This window comes from Macaca nemestrina, chromosome 11, assembly GCF_043159975.1.
Source record: "Macaca nemestrina isolate mMacNem1 chromosome 11, mMacNem.hap1, whole genome shotgun sequence".
Classification (NCBI taxonomy): Eukaryota; Metazoa; Chordata; class Mammalia; order Primates; family Cercopithecidae; genus Macaca; species Macaca nemestrina.
The window spans coordinates 104,732,130-104,751,053 of NC_092135.1; the positions used below are offsets into that span (position 1 = coordinate 104,732,130).

Genomic DNA, 18,924 nt, shown 5'->3' on the forward strand with positions numbered 1-18,924 from the left:
TAAAAGTTCTGGACCCCAGGTAATGTTATTGGAGTCTCTTTATTTCAATATTTAATGTTACCACAAATGACATCCAAACTCTAATAATGTTTAAGTGTAAATAGGTACAAACTATTTCCCAATAAGCACATTTGTTACTTGATTAAATATTATACCTCTATAAGTGTTTACACTTTGCATTGAAAAGCAAAATAAAAAGAACAGCATTATAAGAGAAGAACCCATAGATAATTATTTCCCTGATAAAATGACCAGGCCTGAACAAGGTTTAAAGCAGAGAAGCCCAATTAGCAAATGTATGTGAGTTCGAGACACAATGCTATTTTTATCTCTAATTATTCCCAACTCTCCAATCATTCTATTATAACCAATATATAGGATTGACAGCCAGTTTGAATTTCAGATATGTTAGCAGTTCCCTTGCTTTTTTCAGGTCCAAAGGAAGCCTCAGTAAATGTCTTCATTGAATGATTAGGGCCTCCTTAAACTAGAAATTGCATCTAAAGCATTATTATCAGAAAACACAGTTTCATTTGAGGATTAGCTGAGTCTTGACAACAGGAAAAAGGAGCTTGGGGAAAGAGGTGGGGGAGAAGGCCCAGCCTCAGCTTTTGGCTCACTGGGAAAATTAGTATTTTATTAAAAAGCTGCCACCATTTGACTACCTTTTCTACATATGGGCTCGTGATTTTGCATTGATGATGCTTTTCCTAATGTTTTTCATCATATCCTTCAGAACTATCACGTAAACTCATTATCTCTTATAAATCATCAAAGAGACACTACACTCGGAGAATGAACTTGCAGAAGAGCCTGCCCTTTGTTCTTCCCTCACCTTGGTACTCTATGACAGGGATTGGCAACCTTTTTCTGAGAGTCTGATAGTAAATATTATAGGCTTTCCGGGCCATCCAGTCTCCACTGTAATTAATCAATTCTGCCTCGGCAAACAAAAGCAGTTATCACAATACATAAATGAATGAATATGGTTATGTTCCGGTAAAACTCTCTTTATGGACACTGAAATCGGAATCCATACACTTTTCAGGTGCCACAAAATATTTTTCTTTGGACTTTTTCAATGTTTTAAAAAGATGTAATAACCACACTTAGCTCATAGCCTGTTCAAAACAGGGAGAGAACAGAATTTGGCCCAGGGACTACAGCTTGCTGATGAAGCTTATCAAAGGTGTAAGGAACAAGCTGGGATGAAGTGAAAAGAAGAGTAACTCTGCTAAGTGACAAAACTAAAACCAAAAGTTTATGATAGACTGAAAAGCAGATTAAAAACTGTTAGGATGAGATGGAACAGGGATAACCTAGTCCTAATCCCATCCAATGGGACATTATTTCACTCTGTAAACAGTTTCAGGAATTACAGATCATATAAAAATCCACAGCCTCTCTGCATGTAACATGGCCTGCATCTCACGATAGTAGACAAAAACATTGAAATCACCACAATATTTACTGAAAGGAAGTACAGAGTAGTAGTTAGAGTATAGGCTCAGAAGCTGAGTTCAAATCACAGCTTCATCAAGAAGTGGCCAAATCAACTTCGGACAAGTTACTAAACCTCTTTGTGCCTCAGTTTCCTCATAAAATGAGAAACCTACTACCTAGGTTTCGTGTGAGGATTAAATGAGCCAGCACATAGAAAGTGCTTAAAAACTAAGTGCTCTAACAGTCAAAAAAGGTTAGCTGTTACTTTGTAAGTTAAGCATCTATAACCTAATCCAACATAATAAGAGAAAGGAGGCACACAGATGCTTTGGTGAAACTTGTTGGATGTGGAGATTTTAGAGAAAAACATTCATATATTAAATTTTTTATATTGAGATACTTGATTCATATACAGTTATAAGAAATAATACAGAGACATCTATATGATCTTCATCTAGTTTCCCCAGTGGGAACATCTGCATAACTATGGTACAACATTACAAGTAGGAAACTGATAGTGGTATAATCCAAATTTATTCAAATGTTACCAGTTTTTTTTTTATTATTATACTTTATGTTCTAGGGTACATGTGCACAACGTGCAGGTTTGTTACATATGTATACATCTGCCAAGTTGGTGTGCTGCACCCATTAACTCATCATTTACATTAGGTATATCTCCTAATGCTATCCCTCCCCCCTCCCCCCTCCCCCCACCCCCCAACAGGCCCCAGTGGGTGATGTTCCCCTTCCTGTGTCCAAGTGATCTCATTGTTCAATTCCCACCTACAAGTGAGAACATGTGGTGTTTGGTTTTCTGTTCTTGCAATAGTTTGCTGAGAATGATGGTTGACAGCTGCATCCATGTCCCTACAAAGGACACAAAGTCATCCTTTTTTATGGCGGCATAGTATTCCATGGTATATATATGCCACATTTTCTTAATCCAGTCTGTCATTGATGGACATTTGGGTTGGTTTCAAGTCTTTGCTATTGTGAATAGTGCTGCAATAAACATACGTGTGCATGTGTCTTCATAGCAGCATGATTTATAATCCTTTGGGTATATACCCAGTAATGGGATGGCTGGGTCAAATGGTATTTCTAGTTCTAGATCCTTGAGGAATCACCACACTGTCTTCCACAATGGTTGAACTAGTTTACAGTCCCACCAACAGTGTAAAAGTGTTCCTATTTCTCCACATCTTCTCCAGCACCTGTTGTTTCCTGACTTTTTAATGATTGTCATTCTAACTGGTGTGAGATGGTATCTCATTGTGGTTTTGAGTTGCATTTCTCTGATGGTGAGTGATGATGAGCATTTTTTCATGTGTCTGTTGGATGCATAAATGTCTTCTTTTGAGAAGTGTCTGTTCATATCCTTTGTCCACTTTTTGATGGGGTTGTTTTTTTTCTTGTAAATTTGTTTGAGTTATTTGAAGGTTCTGGATATTAGCCCTTTGTCAGATGAGTAGATTGCAAAAATTTTCTCCCATTGTGTAGGTTTCCTGTTCACTCTGATGGTAGTTTCTTTTGCTGTACAGAAGCTCTTTAGTTTAATTAGATCCCATTTGTCAATTTTGGCTTTTGTTGCTGTTACTTTTGGTGTTTTAGACATGAAGTCCTTGCCCATGCCTACGTCCTGAATGGTATTGCCTAGGTTTTCCTCTAGGGTTTTTATGGTTTTAGGTCTAAATGTTACCAGTTTTACATGCACTCAGTTGTGTGTGTGTGTGTGTGTGTGTGTGTATCTATTTGCTAAGCCTATTCTCTAGCTGAAACATCAAGATAGAAAATTAGGCCATCGATTCAGTAATTTACATGATACTTGAGGAAGACTGTTGCATGCATCCATGTAGGTCACACATTTGAATGTTACTCCGGAGGTATTCACAGTAAGAATGGCCCTTCATGCAGAGATCTGACTCTGCCATTTACTCCTTCCTTCTTCATCCTCTACTCGCCCCCCTAACCCCCAGCCTTTACTCTGAACTGCAGAACTAAGATACGTAAGTAGGGAGGGAGATCAAAAAACAAAACTTGCTTTCTTCATAGTTCACACCAAACTATTAAAAGAAAGGTAGAAGTCTTAATTCTTTTAATACAGTTGTGCAACTGCATTTTGTCATCACACCAAGAAGCCTTTGAGCCTGGACTCCATTTCACTTCAAATTGGGCAAGGTGATTTGATCAACAAGGGCAGAGAAGGCCCTGCACACTTGCTGAGCTCCACTGTACAGGTCCATGTTTACTGAAGACTCTGGGCCTGAAATCAACAAACAGAAGAGTCTTTTAGAGGAACATACCTGCAGGTTCTCATGAAGATCTTGATAAAGCTCTCACACGGAGAAGAAACAGAATCCATTTTTCCCTCAGTTCTTGAGGACAATGCCCTTAAGTTAGCTAGCAAATAAGATGGCTATTATTTACCATGATCATTACTACGAATTCAGCCAGGAATAAGTTCTTAAGAAGCACTTTCCCACAGCTCCTTGCACAAATTGGAGTTGCCAGAAAGCCCACTATTGAGCAGTGGCTCCAAAACTCTGGTGTATATAAAAATCACCTGGAGAGTGTTAAAACAGATTGCTGGATCTCACCTACAGAGTTCAGATTCTGTTCAGGTGGGACGGAGCCTGAGCATTTATATTTATTGTTAAGTTCCCAGGTAATATTGATGCGGCTAGTCCGGACACCACATTTTGAGAAGCAGTGCTCTATAGTTACCTGATTGATTAATGGTTTGAGTGGCCCCTGTGGTCTGTCATAATAGAGATTGTGGTGTAGAAAGATCTATGATTTGGCAGGTATCAACTAAAATTTTGATATGCATCATCTTTAACTTAAAGAGTTCTGTTTTTAGGAATTGATCTTACAAACATATTTACACTTGCGCATAAAGATACATGTTATAAGGATACACACCAAAGTATTTTTGTGATAAAAATTGGAAGCAACTTAATTATACACCAATAAATAAATTACAGTGCATTTGTACCCTGGTATATTATGCAGCGTTTTAAAAAATGACATGCTCAATGTCTAAGAAGAAAGCAAAAGCATAATACGATATCACTTATGTTGAAAAAGTAGAGACATACATATGTGCATAGAAAACAGTTTGAAGGAAACTCACTAAACTGTTAATAGTGGTTACCTCTGAAAAACAGGTAGGAGAGAGGGAAGAGCATGATGAGGAATTCATTTTTTAAAAAATCTGTGCACTTTGCATTTTAATTTACAATAAACATGCAATATTACATTATTTGTGTAATTAATAAAAATAAGCTCACAGGAAATGAAAACATGGGAAGATTTATTTCATTAGTTGTTTACTTTTTAGCTACATAATTATATTGTGGGTCCATCTGTGCTGTTTTTTATTGAACATAAGGCTAGAAGGTTCATGCATTTTTTTATCCCACTTATCCTCCAATACCACTCCAGAGTTTGTCCAGAGGCAAACTTATTTTAAGACATTGTTTCTCGGGCCACAGTGATAAAAATTTAAAATACAGCAATAAATAAATAGGAAAGCCATAATCAATCTCACATACTGTCATTTTTCTTATTGTTATTCGTTGTTTTCTTTTTCAGCTCTAGTCCCTCGAAATACTAAAAATAGCCAAAGATATGCACCTAACACCTAGCATGTTGCTTGGCATATACTTGAAATTAAATAAATGTAAGGACTGAATTAATATAGCACATAGGTAGAGACCTAATGAGATGCTAGATGGAATACTTGTGAAATTGGCTGTCCAGAGAAAATCACAATGACAAAATAATTCACTTAAATGTAATTAGAAGTCTATCTAGTCTTCGAGTAAATCAGGGATGTGAGAGTAGACTACAAGAATGATAGACGTAGAAATGAAAAAGTATTAGGTTTTCAGTCTATGTTCACTCTTCTGGGCAACTGAAATACTGAGCCCATATCTTATTTACGATAATTAATTAAGCAAGCCAATATGTATTGAATAGCTACTCTGTACTAAGACCTTTCCTTTGAGCTCCAGACTCTGTTGATTGCCTCTGTGATGTCTTCATTTGGATGTTTCTCAGGCAATTCACAATATGTTCAAAACAGAACTCTTGATTTGCCAACCGCATAACAGTTTTCCCCATTGCAGTAAGTGTATCACCACTCATTCAGGGCAACACCGTCATCTCTTGGCTAGACTACAGTAGGCTTTTACCTGGTCTCTTTGCTTACCCCTTGCCTTTCTCTAAGTCACTCTCCACACAATGCCAGAACTTTTTAAAAATAGAAACATACCCCACTTCAAAATAAATGCCCAGTGCCAAGCACAGTGCTCGGCACATAACAAATGCTTGATTAATTGTTGTTGAATGAATGAGTTAGTGATTGAATGGTGAACCAACTAGACTTTTTTTCTGCCTTCATGGAGCTTAAATGCTGGAAATCTATCTTTTCCCATTAATTACTTCTGTGTATATCTGTCTATCTATCTATCTATCTATCTATCTATCTATCTATCTATGAAGCAATGAATATAGTTAATCCTCGAACAACTTGAACTGTGTGAGTCCATTAATTTGTGGATTTTCTTCCACCTCTGCCACACCTGAGAAAGCAAGAGCAACCTCTCCTCTAACTCCTTCTTTTCAGCCTACTCAACATGAAGATAATGAATAGTAAATATATTTTCTCTTCCTTATGATTTCATTAATAACATTTTCTTTTCTCTAGCTTACTTTATTGTCAGAATGCAATATCCGATACAAATAACATACAAAATACTTGTCAATCAACTGTTTACTTTACTGGTAAGGCTTCTTCTGTTCAACAGTAGGCTATTAGTAGGTAAGTTTTAGAGGAGTCAAAAGTTACATGCTGATTTTTGGCAGCATGGAGGACCAGTGCCCCTAACTTTTACTTGTTCAAGGGTCAACTGTGTATCCATTACTATTCCAGTAAACACTTCTAGGATTCCCAGGCAACATTTGAGATTACCTTATAAACAAATGAGATACAAATAATGTGCTCTCCTGAGCTTGGTCATTTCCTTAGAATTTGCTAAATTTGAAGCTTTAATCTCTGATTACTTAATACTTTTGAGTGATGGCTCTAGATGGGGAAGAAGGGAACAGGAATAAACCTCATGCTCCCCACCCTTAACCATGCTCTTGTACATATAAGATCATAGCATATGCAAATAAAGACTGTTTTACTTGTTCCTTTCTGATTGGGATGCCTTTTCTTTCTTTTTCTTGTCTAATTACTCTGGCTAGGACTTCCAGTACTATGTTGAATACATGCAGTAAAAATAGGCATCCTTGCTTTGTTCCTGATCTTAAAGAAAAAAACTTCAGCTTTTCATCTTTAAGAAAAAGGAATATGATGTTAGCTGTGGGCTTTTTATATTTGGACTTTATTATGTTGAGGTAGTTTCCTTCTATTCCTAGTTTGTTGAGAGTTTCTCATGAGAGTATATTGAATTCTGTAAAATGCTTTTTTCCTGTATCTATTGTGATGATTGTGTGAATTTTTTTTTTTTTTTTTTTTTTTTTTTTTTTTTTTTAGACAGAGTCTTGCTCTGTTGCCTAGGCTGGAGTGCAATGGTGTGAACCTAGTTCACTGTAACTTTGAACTCCTGAGCTCAAGTGATTCTCTTGTCTCAGTCTCTTGAGTAGCTAGAATTATAGGCATGTTTCAACATGCCCAACTAAATTTTCTTTTTCTTTGAGATAGGGTCTTGCTCTGTCACCCAGGCTGCAGTGCAGTGGTGCAATCACAGCTCACTGCAGCCTTGATCTTCCAGGCTCAAGCCATCCTCCTGCTTCAGCCTCTCGAGTTAGCTGGGACTGCAGGCATGTACCAATACATCCAGCTAATTAAACAAATGTGGTGTTTTTTTTGTAGAGATGGGGTCTTGACAAGTTGCTCAGGCTGATCTCAAACTCCTGGCTTCAATTGGTCTCCCCACTTCAGCCTCCAAAAGCACTAGGATTATAGGTACGAGCCTCTACACCTGGCCATTGATTTCTTCTTTGACCCATTGATTGTTCAAGAATGTGTTGTGTAGTTTCAACATCTGTATACATTTTTAAGTTTTCTTCTACTATTAATTTCTAGTTTTATTTCACTGTGGTTGGAAAAGATATTTGGTATGATTTCAATCTTCTTAAATTTGATAAGACTTGTTTTATGGATTAACATATGATCTATCCCAGAAAATGTTCCATGTTTGCTGGAGAAGAATGTATATTCTGCACTATTAGGTGAAATAGTCTTTATATGTCTCTCAGGTCTATTTGGTTTACTGTGTTGTTCAAGTCTACTATTTCCTTGTTGATTTTCTGTCTGGAGGTTCTCTTTATTATTGAAAGTGGGTTATTGAAGTCCCCTACTATTATTATATCACCATCTATTTCTCCCTTCTGTTATGTCAATGATTGCTTACATATTTAGGTGCTCTGATGTTTGGTGTATATATTATTATAATTATTGTATCTTCTGGGTAAATTGACCCTTTTATCATTTTATAATGACTCCTTTGTCACTTGTGTGAGTTTTTGACCTAAAGTCTATATTGTCTCATACAACTATAGCCATCCCGGCCATTTTTTGAATACCATTTACATAAAATATCTTTTCCCATACCTTCATTTTCGGCCTTTGTGTCCTTAAATCTGAAGTGAGTCTTTTGTAGACAGCATATAGTTGGGTCGTTTTCTTCAATCCATTCAGCAACTGTATGTATATCTTTTGATTGGAGGCTTTAATCCATTTATATTTAATAATTATTGATAGGGGAGGACAATTTTGCCATTTTTAGAGTTGCTTTTTGTCTGTCTTTTAGTTGTATTGCCCCTCTTCTCCTAGTTTGCTGTCTTCATTTTTTTAATATTATTTAATTCATTTTTTTCTTTTGTGCGTCTTTGACAGCTATTATATTTGCACTTACTATGAGGCTTATATAAAACATCTTACAGTAATAACAGCCTATTTTAGCTGATAATAACTTCACTTCAATTACATTCAAAAAGTTTTCACTTTTAGTCCCCATACACTTTTCTAAATAGTCTTTTTTTTTTTTTTTTTTTTTTGGGGGGGGATGGAGTTTCACTCTTATTGCCCAGGCTGGAGTGCAATGGCATGATCTTGGCTCACTGCAACCTCCGCCTCCTGGGTTCAAGGGATTCTCCTGCGTCAGCCTCCTGAGTAGCTGGGATTACAGGCGCATACCATGATGCCTGGCTAATTTTGTATTTTTAGTAGAGACAGGGTTTCTACATGTTGGTCAGGCTGGTCTTGAACTCCCAATCTCAGGTGATCCGCCCACCTAGGCCTCCCAAAGTGCTGAGATTACAGGCGTGAGCCACCTCACCCAGCCATCCCCATACACTTTTCTTTTTGGTTGGTTTGTTTTTGTTTTGTTCACTGTTTTGTTGTTGTTTTTTTCATTTTAGAGATGGGATCTTGTTGTCTTGCCCAGAATGGAGTACAGTGGTGTGATTAGCTCATTGTAACCTCAAACACCAAGGCTCAAGTGATCCTCCCTCCTCAGCCTCCTAAGTAGATATGACTATAGGCGTGCATCACCACACACACATCTTTACAACAATTTTTTTATAAAGATGTGGTCTCACTACGTTTCTCAGGCTGGTCTTGAACTACTAGCTTCAAACAATTCCCTGACTCAGCCTCTTAAAGTGCTGGGATTACAGATATGAGCCACCACATCCAGCCCCCATTTTGTTATTGACATCACAATTTACATATTTTTGTATTGTATATTAATTAACATATTTTAATGTTATTTTTAATACTTGAGTCTTTTAACTTTTATATTAAAATTATTTAAATACCACTGCTTTCATATTATAGTATTCTGTATTTGCCTGTATATATTTACCTTTACTAATTAGTTTTTGGATATAGTATTTTTGATTGATAGTCTATTTCTTCTTTCAGCACTTTGAATATATTATCCCATATCTGTGAGGTTTCTGAAGTAAAAACTGTTATAATCTTGTAAGGGTTTCTTTCTACATGGTAAGTCACTTTTCTCTTGCCACTTTCAAAATTCTCTTTTGTGTTTGACTTTTGATAATTTGATTATAATGTGTCTCAGTGTTGAAGTCTTTCAGTTCATCTAATTCAGGGTCTGTTAGGATTCTTGGATCTGGATATCCATTTTCTTTCCCAAATTTGAGAAGGTTTTGCCCTTGTTTATTTGAATAAGCTTTCTGACCCTTTCTTTCTCCTCTGCTTCTACAACTCCCATATTACAAATATTGGTCAGCTTAATAGCATTCTATATGTCCCTTAAACCTTCATCACTCTTTCTTCTTTTTTCCCCTCTCATCGGATAATTTCAAATGGTCTGTCTTTGGGTTTGCTGATTTTTCTGCTTGATCTAGTCTGCTGTTGAACACTTCTACTGAAATTTTTAGTTCAGTTATTATATTCTGCAGCTCCAAGACTATTGTTTGGTTCTTTTAAAATTTTCTCTCTTTGTTGAAATTACAATTTCATTTATGTATTATTCTCCTGAGCTCATTGAGCATTTTTATGACGGTTATTTTGAATTCTCTGTCAGGTAATTCAAATATTACTATTTCATAAGGGTCCATTTTGGAGCTCTGTCTTACTTCTTTGTTAAACTATGTTTCTCTGTTACTTCTTATTCTTTACTCTTTATGTTGGTATCTGTGCAATAGAAAAAATAACTATCTCTCTTAGTCTTCAAGACTGGCCTCATACAGAAGAAGACCCTCAGCAATCAGCCTGGTCAGAGATTCTCGGGGGCTCTTCAAATCTTCATATAGTCCCAGCTGCCTTTTGTTTTTAAGCATCTCTCAGGCATCTAGAATATGATGGGTCTTGTCAGTAATCTGAGACAGGTTAGACAGAAGCCCAGTCCCTTGGACATGCCCCAGAAGAGTTAGAAAGTTGGATGAATGGTCCAATTGTTTCCACCCCAAAGTGAGAAGCTGGGATATGGGATTTATTTTCCTGCTTGCTTTGCATTGAGCCTTTTGGAAAAACTATGGTAAGTGTTTTCATGCTAGTCCAAGATACCATCTTTGTTCTCAAACCATGCCCTCCTAATATCATCACTCTACACCTCTGTCTTGACTTCTCATCACTGAAACCTATAGTGGCACATGAATAGTAAAAAGGGATGGAAAAAGAAGCTAGAAAAATAACTTAGTAGATACATGCAAGAAATTTTACTATCAAATGGAAAAAAAAAAGTTTAACAATACAGTAAAACAAGAGGACTGTCTTTTTTGTTTTTTTGTTTGTTTGTTTGTTTGTTTGTTTGTTTGTTTTTTGCCACAACAGAGGCAAGGAACAGCAGACAGTTTTCCAAATTTATTTTTTACTGCAATTTTTAGGCAAATTATTCACTACTAATTTTCAATCCAAGTTTGGAATTTAAAGAGGTTTGTGGAACTTCTACACAACTTTCTCTTTTTCATGAAGCTCTCATAGTCTCGCTCTTTTTTTATTTTATTTTTTTTGAGACGGCGTCTCACTCTGTCGCCCAGGCTGGAGTGCAGTGGCATGATCTCGGCTCACTACAAGCTCCGCCTCCTGGGTTCACGCCATTCTCCTGCTTCAGCCTCCTGAGCAGGCTCCAGCCACCACGCCCGACTAATTTTTTTGTATTTTTTTAGTAGAGAGGGGTTTCACCTTGTCAGCCAGGATGGTCTCGATCTCCTGACCTCGTGATCCACCTGCCTTGGCCTCCCAAAGTGTTGGGATTACAGGCGTGAGCCACCGCGCCTGGCCCAACAATTCTCAAAAAAAAACCCAAACAAACAAAAACCTGGATCAGTAGCATGATTAGAAACTTCTTGTCATTATCTGATGCATCCATGATAGAGATAGAGGCAAATGAAAATACTTTGATTTTGCTTGTTTCACTTTCCACATCTTCATCCATGTGGTTATCATAGTTCTGGCTCTGATTAAGTTTGGTATACTTCTGGTAAGTATGCATAGATTATGTTTAAATTATAAAGTGTATTTTAATAATACACATTGCCAATGACTAAGTGAATTTTGAAATTAGGGTCATATTCAATATCAAAACGAATAATGATATAAACATAATTAGAAATAATTGGGTGAGGGGTGATATATAATGCAAAACAGTAGCCATGAAGATTAATATAGTTTCTCATGTTTAAATGCCTCAAGGAAATAAGACTAATATAAAAGAAGTGAAAGTGAAATTTTAAATCTCAACAATTAGTATTTGTTGCATTACTATTCAAGAAATTTTATTTTTTTCTGTACTTGCAAAGTATAGAATACTATAATAAAAAGAGATATGTACCATTCTGCTCATATCATAAGCACATTTGTATAAGAAAGCATACTTCCTGCAGAAACATCTCAATGGTTCTATTGAGATTGTGAGTGAAAGCATTAAGGAAATATTTTGAGACTTTTAAAAATATTTTCTACAAGATTTGATAATGCTAATTGCATATTTATACATTATTGCATCAACTGAATTTAGAAGTATACTTCATCTTTTTGTAATTTTCCTTTTAATGATATATAATGACACGTGTGTGTATATATATATATATCTCTTAATAAGGTCACTTGGAATATGAATTAATCTTTTAGCTTTAAGTATTAAACTGCACAAGTATTGGGAAACTGCCTTCCAAATATGTGTAGCAGACCTAGCCTACGAACAATCTAAAATGTGCAATACACACCAACATGGCACATGTATACATATGTAACAAACCTGCACGTTGTGCACATGCACCCTAGAACTTAAAGTATAATAAAAAATAAAATAAAATAAAATGTGCAATACAGCCACTACATCTGTGAGTGCTGACCCAACACATTGTAGAAATTATCAGCTTTCTCCAGCTCATTTAGAGAAACAAAAATAAAAAATAAAAACAACATTAATACGCTAAAGACTAAAAAAGTTTTCTATAAAGTGCAAACTTTTGGTGAAATTTTTCTAAAACGAGTCAAGTGGATATTGACTTTACTTTGAATACTCGTCGTGACCCCAAAAATGTTTAGATGGAAATGCAGTGGGTGGAATTTTGCGTCAGCTTAAGAATCAGGCACAAGGAGTTCCCATCCCTTGCCTTTTGAACATACTTCAGGCATCTTTCTGAACTTGTTTTTGTTAATACAAAGATTATAACTCCAATTCAATTTACTGTAGAGCATTTTAGAATCACCAAATAATTAATTCATTGACTTGGTTCTACCAAGTTCTATGTAAAGCTGACATTATTATGTACTCAGTTTATAGCCCTCCAACAGCCACGGGCTGAAATGTGCCCCGCTCCTACCCCAAATGTATATATTGAAGCCCTGACTAACCCCCAGTGCCTCAGAATGTGACTATATTTGGAGATAGGGTCTTTAAAGAGATAATTAAGTTAAAATGAGGTTGCTAGGATGGGCCCTAATCCAATATAACTGGTGTTCTTATAAAAAGAAAAAATTTGGACATAGACATAGACATACATAGAAGGAAGGCCATATAAAGGCATGGGGGAAGACAGCCATCTGCAAGCTCAGGAGAGAAGTCTCAGAAGAAACCAACACTGCTGACACCCTGATCTTGGACTTCTGGCCTCCAGGACTGTGAGAAAATATATTTTGGTTGTTCGTTTAAGCCACTGAATCTGTGTTACTGTGTTATAGCAGCCCCAGCAAACTAATACACCAACTCAGAAATATTTTCAGAAGTCCTCCTCTGACGCATAAACACATGAGTATTTTATTCTTCATTTTATCACAAGTCTGTAGATGATCCGCACTCCAACATAAGACACCTTAGGCTTTCTTAGAAAGAAATTTATATATAGTTGACCCTTGAACAATACAGGTTTGAACCGTATGGGTTCAAATCCACTTATATGTGAATTTTCTTCTGCCTCTGCCACTCCTGGGACAGCAAGACCAACTCCTCCTCCTCCCTTTTCTCCTCCTCAGCCTACTCAACATGAAAATAATGAGGATGAAGACCTTTATAAAGATCTACTTCCACTTAAATATGTTTATCTTTCTATGATTTTGAAAACATTTTCTTTTTTCTAGCTTTATTATAACTGTATATAATACCTATGACATATAACATGTGTGTTAACCATTTATGTTCATTGGTAAGGCTTCCAGTCAACAGTAGGCTATTAATAAAGTTTTGGGGAGTAAAAGTTACGTGCAAATTTTCAACTGTGCAGGCGGCCAGCCCCTAATCCCTGCATTGTTCAAGAATCAACGGGGTGTGTGTGTGTACAAATACTTCCTGACTTATGATGGATTGACTTACCATTTTTTTAATTTTATGATGGTGCAAAAGTGATATGTGTTTAGTAGGAAATAATACTTCGAGGTTTGAATTTTGATCATTTCCCAGGCTAGCAATACATGCTATCTTGTGAAGTCGGGCAGCAGCAGTGAGCCACAGCTCCCACTCAGCCACGTAATCACAAGAGTAAATGACCAGTAGTGTACTCCACAGTGTATTATATTTAATGAATTAAATGATATATTCAACACTTTATTATAAAGTAGGCTTTGTGTTTAATGATTTTGTCCAAGTGTAGGCGAATGTACGTGTTCTGAGCACATTTAAGGTAGGCTAGATTAAGCTAGAATGTTTGGTAGGTTAGGTATACTGTATGCATTTTCTACCTAACAATATTTTCAACTTACATTGGGTTTATCAAGATGTAATCCCGTTGTAAACTGAGAAGGATCTCTCTCTATATATGTAAAGATAACAAAATACCCTAATGAGAAATAAGACAACGGCATTCCAAAACAGAAGCAATAATTATAGTAAAGAAGGATCTTTTTTAAAGCCTTCAAAATTTAGCAATGAATCATAGCTTATGAAGAAGATAATAATGATGATACTACTTATAATATAGAAATCATAATCAATTCTCTTCTAGAAAGAGAGTTACAATATTATCCCTATTTTTAAATGGTGACATTGGCTTCCCAGGTATATATGATTTAGGGATACTGATAATAATAACAATATTTTATAATAACAAAATAATAAGCATTTACTGAATGCTCACTATATGCCAGGTTTTACACTAAAGTCTTATATGGTTTATCACTTTTAATACTCACAACAGCCCCATGAATTAGGTAATCCTAAAAATCAAGTTCAGAGATGCTACTGATAACCAATAGATTCAGAGCGCTGCTACATACTAGATGAACTGGAGCTGTTGGGCTGTTATAAAATCAAGTTTTTAAAGAGGCAGCTTGAATCCTTGGCCATCACGATGTCTATGGATTGTGTAAACCTTACCTGATGGCATTTCTAGATTGAAGGCATCCATAAGTTTTGACAATAGTTCTTGCAGTTCCTCTTCCTCCAGCTCATCCTTTCTCTCCTTGATGTTACCTGCCGCTTTCTTTTCCATGGTTGCCAGAGCAGGACTGCTCCTTTCAGCAGGAATCATTTTGGGGGTGTCCTGCTTCAGTCCCTCCTGACAACTGGGTAGGGCGCTAATGACTTTCCTTAGCATCTTTTGCGTTTGGCTTTGTGCCCTGGTGCTATGCAAAGTGGTCTCTGGTGATTCTGAATTTCGTAGAACATGCTCTGCATTTGTGTGACTTCTGTGACTTCTGTCAACCTCATCAGGGTTAGGAAGAGGTTCCCATCTTGAAGCATCTTCAGTGGCATTCTTGATCTGCAAATAATCCCCTCCCTTTGGAACCTTTTCAGTTGAAGAATGGCCAACCTTGGTCCCCACACTTTGAAAGGAAGAAGATGAAGGACGGGGTGGCTGCAACCTTACCTGGGGAAACGAAACTTTATTTATGAAGAAATTAACGTTTATCTTACTTTTTCATAAATGCGTTACATTTCAACATTCCAACAGAACATTCTAATGCAAGACTTTTCTTTCTCCTTTGTAAATATATTATCATTACTATTAATTTTAATTTATTCTGCTAATTCTATGTCAACGTAAAACTCTCTACAAGAGTTGGAACAGCTCAGGTTCTAAAATAACAGAGGGAATAATTACAAGAAGTTTAGGAAAATCCTGGGTTCTAAAAAGCCCAGGTTCTAAAAATACCATAAGGAATTTCTGAAAACATAAGCGTATGTTGAATTGACAGATAAAAATTATTACAATAAAGCATTTTATAATAGTCTTTCTGGTAGGTGTGTTGTGAGGGGCTTCAGAGTAAGCCACAGGGAGAAAATTCAGGGACGTGCTCCACTTGAAGCACAGTTCTCAATGTGTGGCCCACAGACCCTAGGAGATCCCCAAGACCCTTCTAGGGTTTGTGATGTCAAAATTATGTTCATAAGGATACTTAGATGTTATTTGTTTATTGTATTGACATGTGCACTGATGATGCAAAATCAGTAAGTAAAGCTGTTGGTGCTTTAGTGTGAATCAAGGCAGCATCACCAAACAGTGCTAATAATCAAGATATTCTTCACCCTCATACACTAGCGGTGGGAAAAAAAAAAAAAAAAAAAAAAGCCAGTTCTGCTTAAGAACGCCTTTGATGGAATAGAAAAATTCTTAGTTTTAAAAATACTAACACATGCCTTTTAAACATTGTGTGTGACGAAGTGGGAAGTGTGCATAAGACACTTCTGCTGTGTACTGAAATACAAAAGGATTGCCTCTTGTGTCAAAGAAAGACTGACAGACTATGGTTATTCAGACTTGGGTATTTGTCAAACAGTTTCTCAAAAATGAACAAAGCGAGAATGTCTCTGCAAGGAAAACAATTAACAGTATTTGCTGTCAGTTATAACAATTAAGGCCGGGCACAGTGGCTCACGTCTGTAATCCCAGCACTTTGGGAGGTGGAGGTGTGAGGATTGCTTGAGGCCGGGAGTTCAAGACCAGTCTGGACAACATAGTGAGACCCCCTGTCTACAAAAATAAATAAATAAAAATTAGCTGGGTGTGCTGGCATGAGCCTGAGATCCTGGCTAGCCACAAGGTTGAGGCGGAAGGATTGCTTGAGCCCCAGGAGTTCGAGGCTGCAGTGAGCTATGATCCTGCCACTGCACTCCAGCCTGGATGACAGAGCAAGACCCTGTCTAAAATGTATATTTACATACATAATAAACAGGCTTTCAAACAAAAATTAGAATTTTGGAAAACTTGCATCCTACCACTATGAGCTTTATAGCTTTCCAATTCTTGCGCAATTTTTTAGTGAGATTGGTAGTGACATTAATGAACGTGAATTGTTTAGATCCTGTATAATAAAATGGATGAGAATTAGGACATTCAGCATAGCTCAGTGAACCAATATTTTCCAAATGATCAGTGTATAATGTTACACAATCATGCATGCTAGGAGACCCACTCAAAGACCGTGTAAGAACACTGGATTTTAATGAAACAATGTGACATAAATATAGTTTTAGATTAAAGTCTCCTTTAAAAAGCTGTCATAAATCATGTCTTGGTGTAGTATTAAAGAGAAGTATGCCTCGGTATCTGAAAGGCTATTAATATAGTTCTCTCTTTTTCAACTGCAAATCTGGGTGAGGCCTGATTTCTTCAGATACTTCAACTGAAACACATTGCAGCAGATTGATTGCTGAAGTGGTTACAAAATTTCAGCTGTCTTTTATTAAGCCAGATATTTAAAGAGATTTGTGGAAAATATAAAGCAGTGCCACTCTTCTAAGGTTTTTAGAAAAACATATTGTTTAAAAATGTTATCTGTATATTTAATGGGTTTATCATTTTTATGTTTTCGTTAGTGAATACATTTTAACTTCTCAGTTTTAATTTGCATTAATTTTATTACCTATTTAATTTATTTAACAACTCAGTTTTGATTTTCAGTAATTTTATTATGTATTTTATTATTAATTTAATTTTCATTAATTCATTTTCATTTTGTTTCTGTGGTTATGTCTATAACAATCGATATCAATACAAACAGATATAACCACAGAACCAAAATCCTCTCCAGATTCTCAAATATTTCTAAGAATGTACAGGGATCCTGAGATCAAAAGGTTAAAAAACCTATGCTATAAAGAATCACTTTGCCCCAAAGTCTATTGTTTATAAATATTACAGATCCTGTTGTCTTTCAATGGCACTACCTTCATGGAGGGATAGGATATAGCCTGGATGAGGAAGTGGGAGGTCAGGGTACAGGGAGAAGAGGCTGATCAAAGTAAGGTGGGAAGCTCCTCCTTTGGCTGAAGGACTCAAGGTTAGACTTCAGGCGGTCCAGATGGCCAGTATCTCTCACATTTTATACCTGTAGGTCCCGTCTTATCTGCTGGAGCTTGCTCCATAGACTATCCTGGTTGGTTTTGAGTTTGTAAATCTTTGTTTCAAATCGGCAACTTCTTTCTTCCTGGGAGGTGTATATAGCTTGCAACTTGTCTTTGCATTGGTTTAACTGTTTTTTAAGGAGCCTGAAAAGAGAACAGATTTGAGTGGTTTGGAAGGGCAAGAGGCCAGCACACTAATTAGAGCCCTGGTAAGATGTATTCCAGTCCTTTTTGTGGGAAAAGATGTTGGAAAACCCTGTGTCTCAACTATGTGTGTTTTTTGTTTGTTTGTTGGTTGGTTGGTTTGTTTCTTGAGGTAGAGCCTCACTCTGTCACCCAGGCTGGAGAATGCAGTGGCGCGATCTTGGTTCACTGCAACCTCTGCCTCTTGGGTTCAAGTGATTCTTCTGCCTCAGCCTCCTGAGTAGCTGGGATTACAGGCACCTGCCACCATGCCCGGCTATTGGGAAACCCTGTGCCTCAACTGTTATCTCACATTGATCAATATTGTTGACACTGTTTGTTCACCATGTGCAGCTGCCTTTGTGTGTATTATGGATATGATTCCACTAAGCATTCCACTGGCTTTAGAAGTATTTCAGAAAACTCACCAGGCATATTATAGATTCCTTTGACAGCTTGCCTCTACTGGCTACTTAAATAGGAATATTGACTTTATACATTATCCTTTTATCTAGAAAGACTCCATTCAGAATGATAGTACACCTGTCATGGCTAAACACCCAACACTTCACCAGGAACACAGGGGAGGAAGAATATTGCAATTCATGGATTATAGGTCTGCTTTGGCTTCTCTTTTTGTCTAGTTGTTCATTGGTTTAAGAACGAACTAAGAAGCTGGGTGTGCTCACTCGTGTGTGTGTGTGTGTGTGTGTGTGTGTGTGTGTTATCTTAGTGCTTTAGGAGGCCAAGTTGGGGTATCCCTTGAGGCCAGGAAATTGAGACCAGCCTGGGCAACATAGCATAGCAAGACCTCATCTACACACACACACACACACACACACACACACAAATTAGCTGAGTGTGGTGGCACCTGTAGTCACAGCTACTTGGAAAGCTGAGGCAGGGGGATCACTTGAGCCCAGGAGTTAGAGGTTACAGTGAGCTATAATTACACCACTGCTCTCCAGCCTGGCTGATAGAGTGAGATGCTGTCTCTAAAAAAATATGAACCAAGTCGTCAGGGTAA

At 37.0% G+C, this 18,924-nt stretch overlaps 1 protein-coding gene across 2 annotated transcripts in view; it reads right to left on the reverse strand.

Moving 5' to 3' along the window:
* Window positions 1-2,177: 2,177 nt before the first annotated feature.
* Window positions 2,178-18,924, reverse strand: part of LOC105468017 (dystrotelin) — a 76,823-nt gene continuing 60,076 nt past the window's right edge. For both annotated transcript variants that reach the window (XM_011717898.3, XM_071073289.1), the window contains 3 exons: window positions 17,699-17,858; window positions 14,745-15,237; window positions 2,178-3,709 (listed from right to left, as the gene is read on the reverse strand). In XM_011717898.3, the coding sequence (XP_011716200.2) occupies window positions 3,606-3,709; window positions 14,745-15,237; window positions 17,699-17,858 (757 nt within the window). In that variant the 3' untranslated portion in view covers window positions 2,178-3,605. The remainder of the gene's footprint in view (window positions 3,710-14,744; window positions 15,238-17,698; window positions 17,859-18,924) is intronic.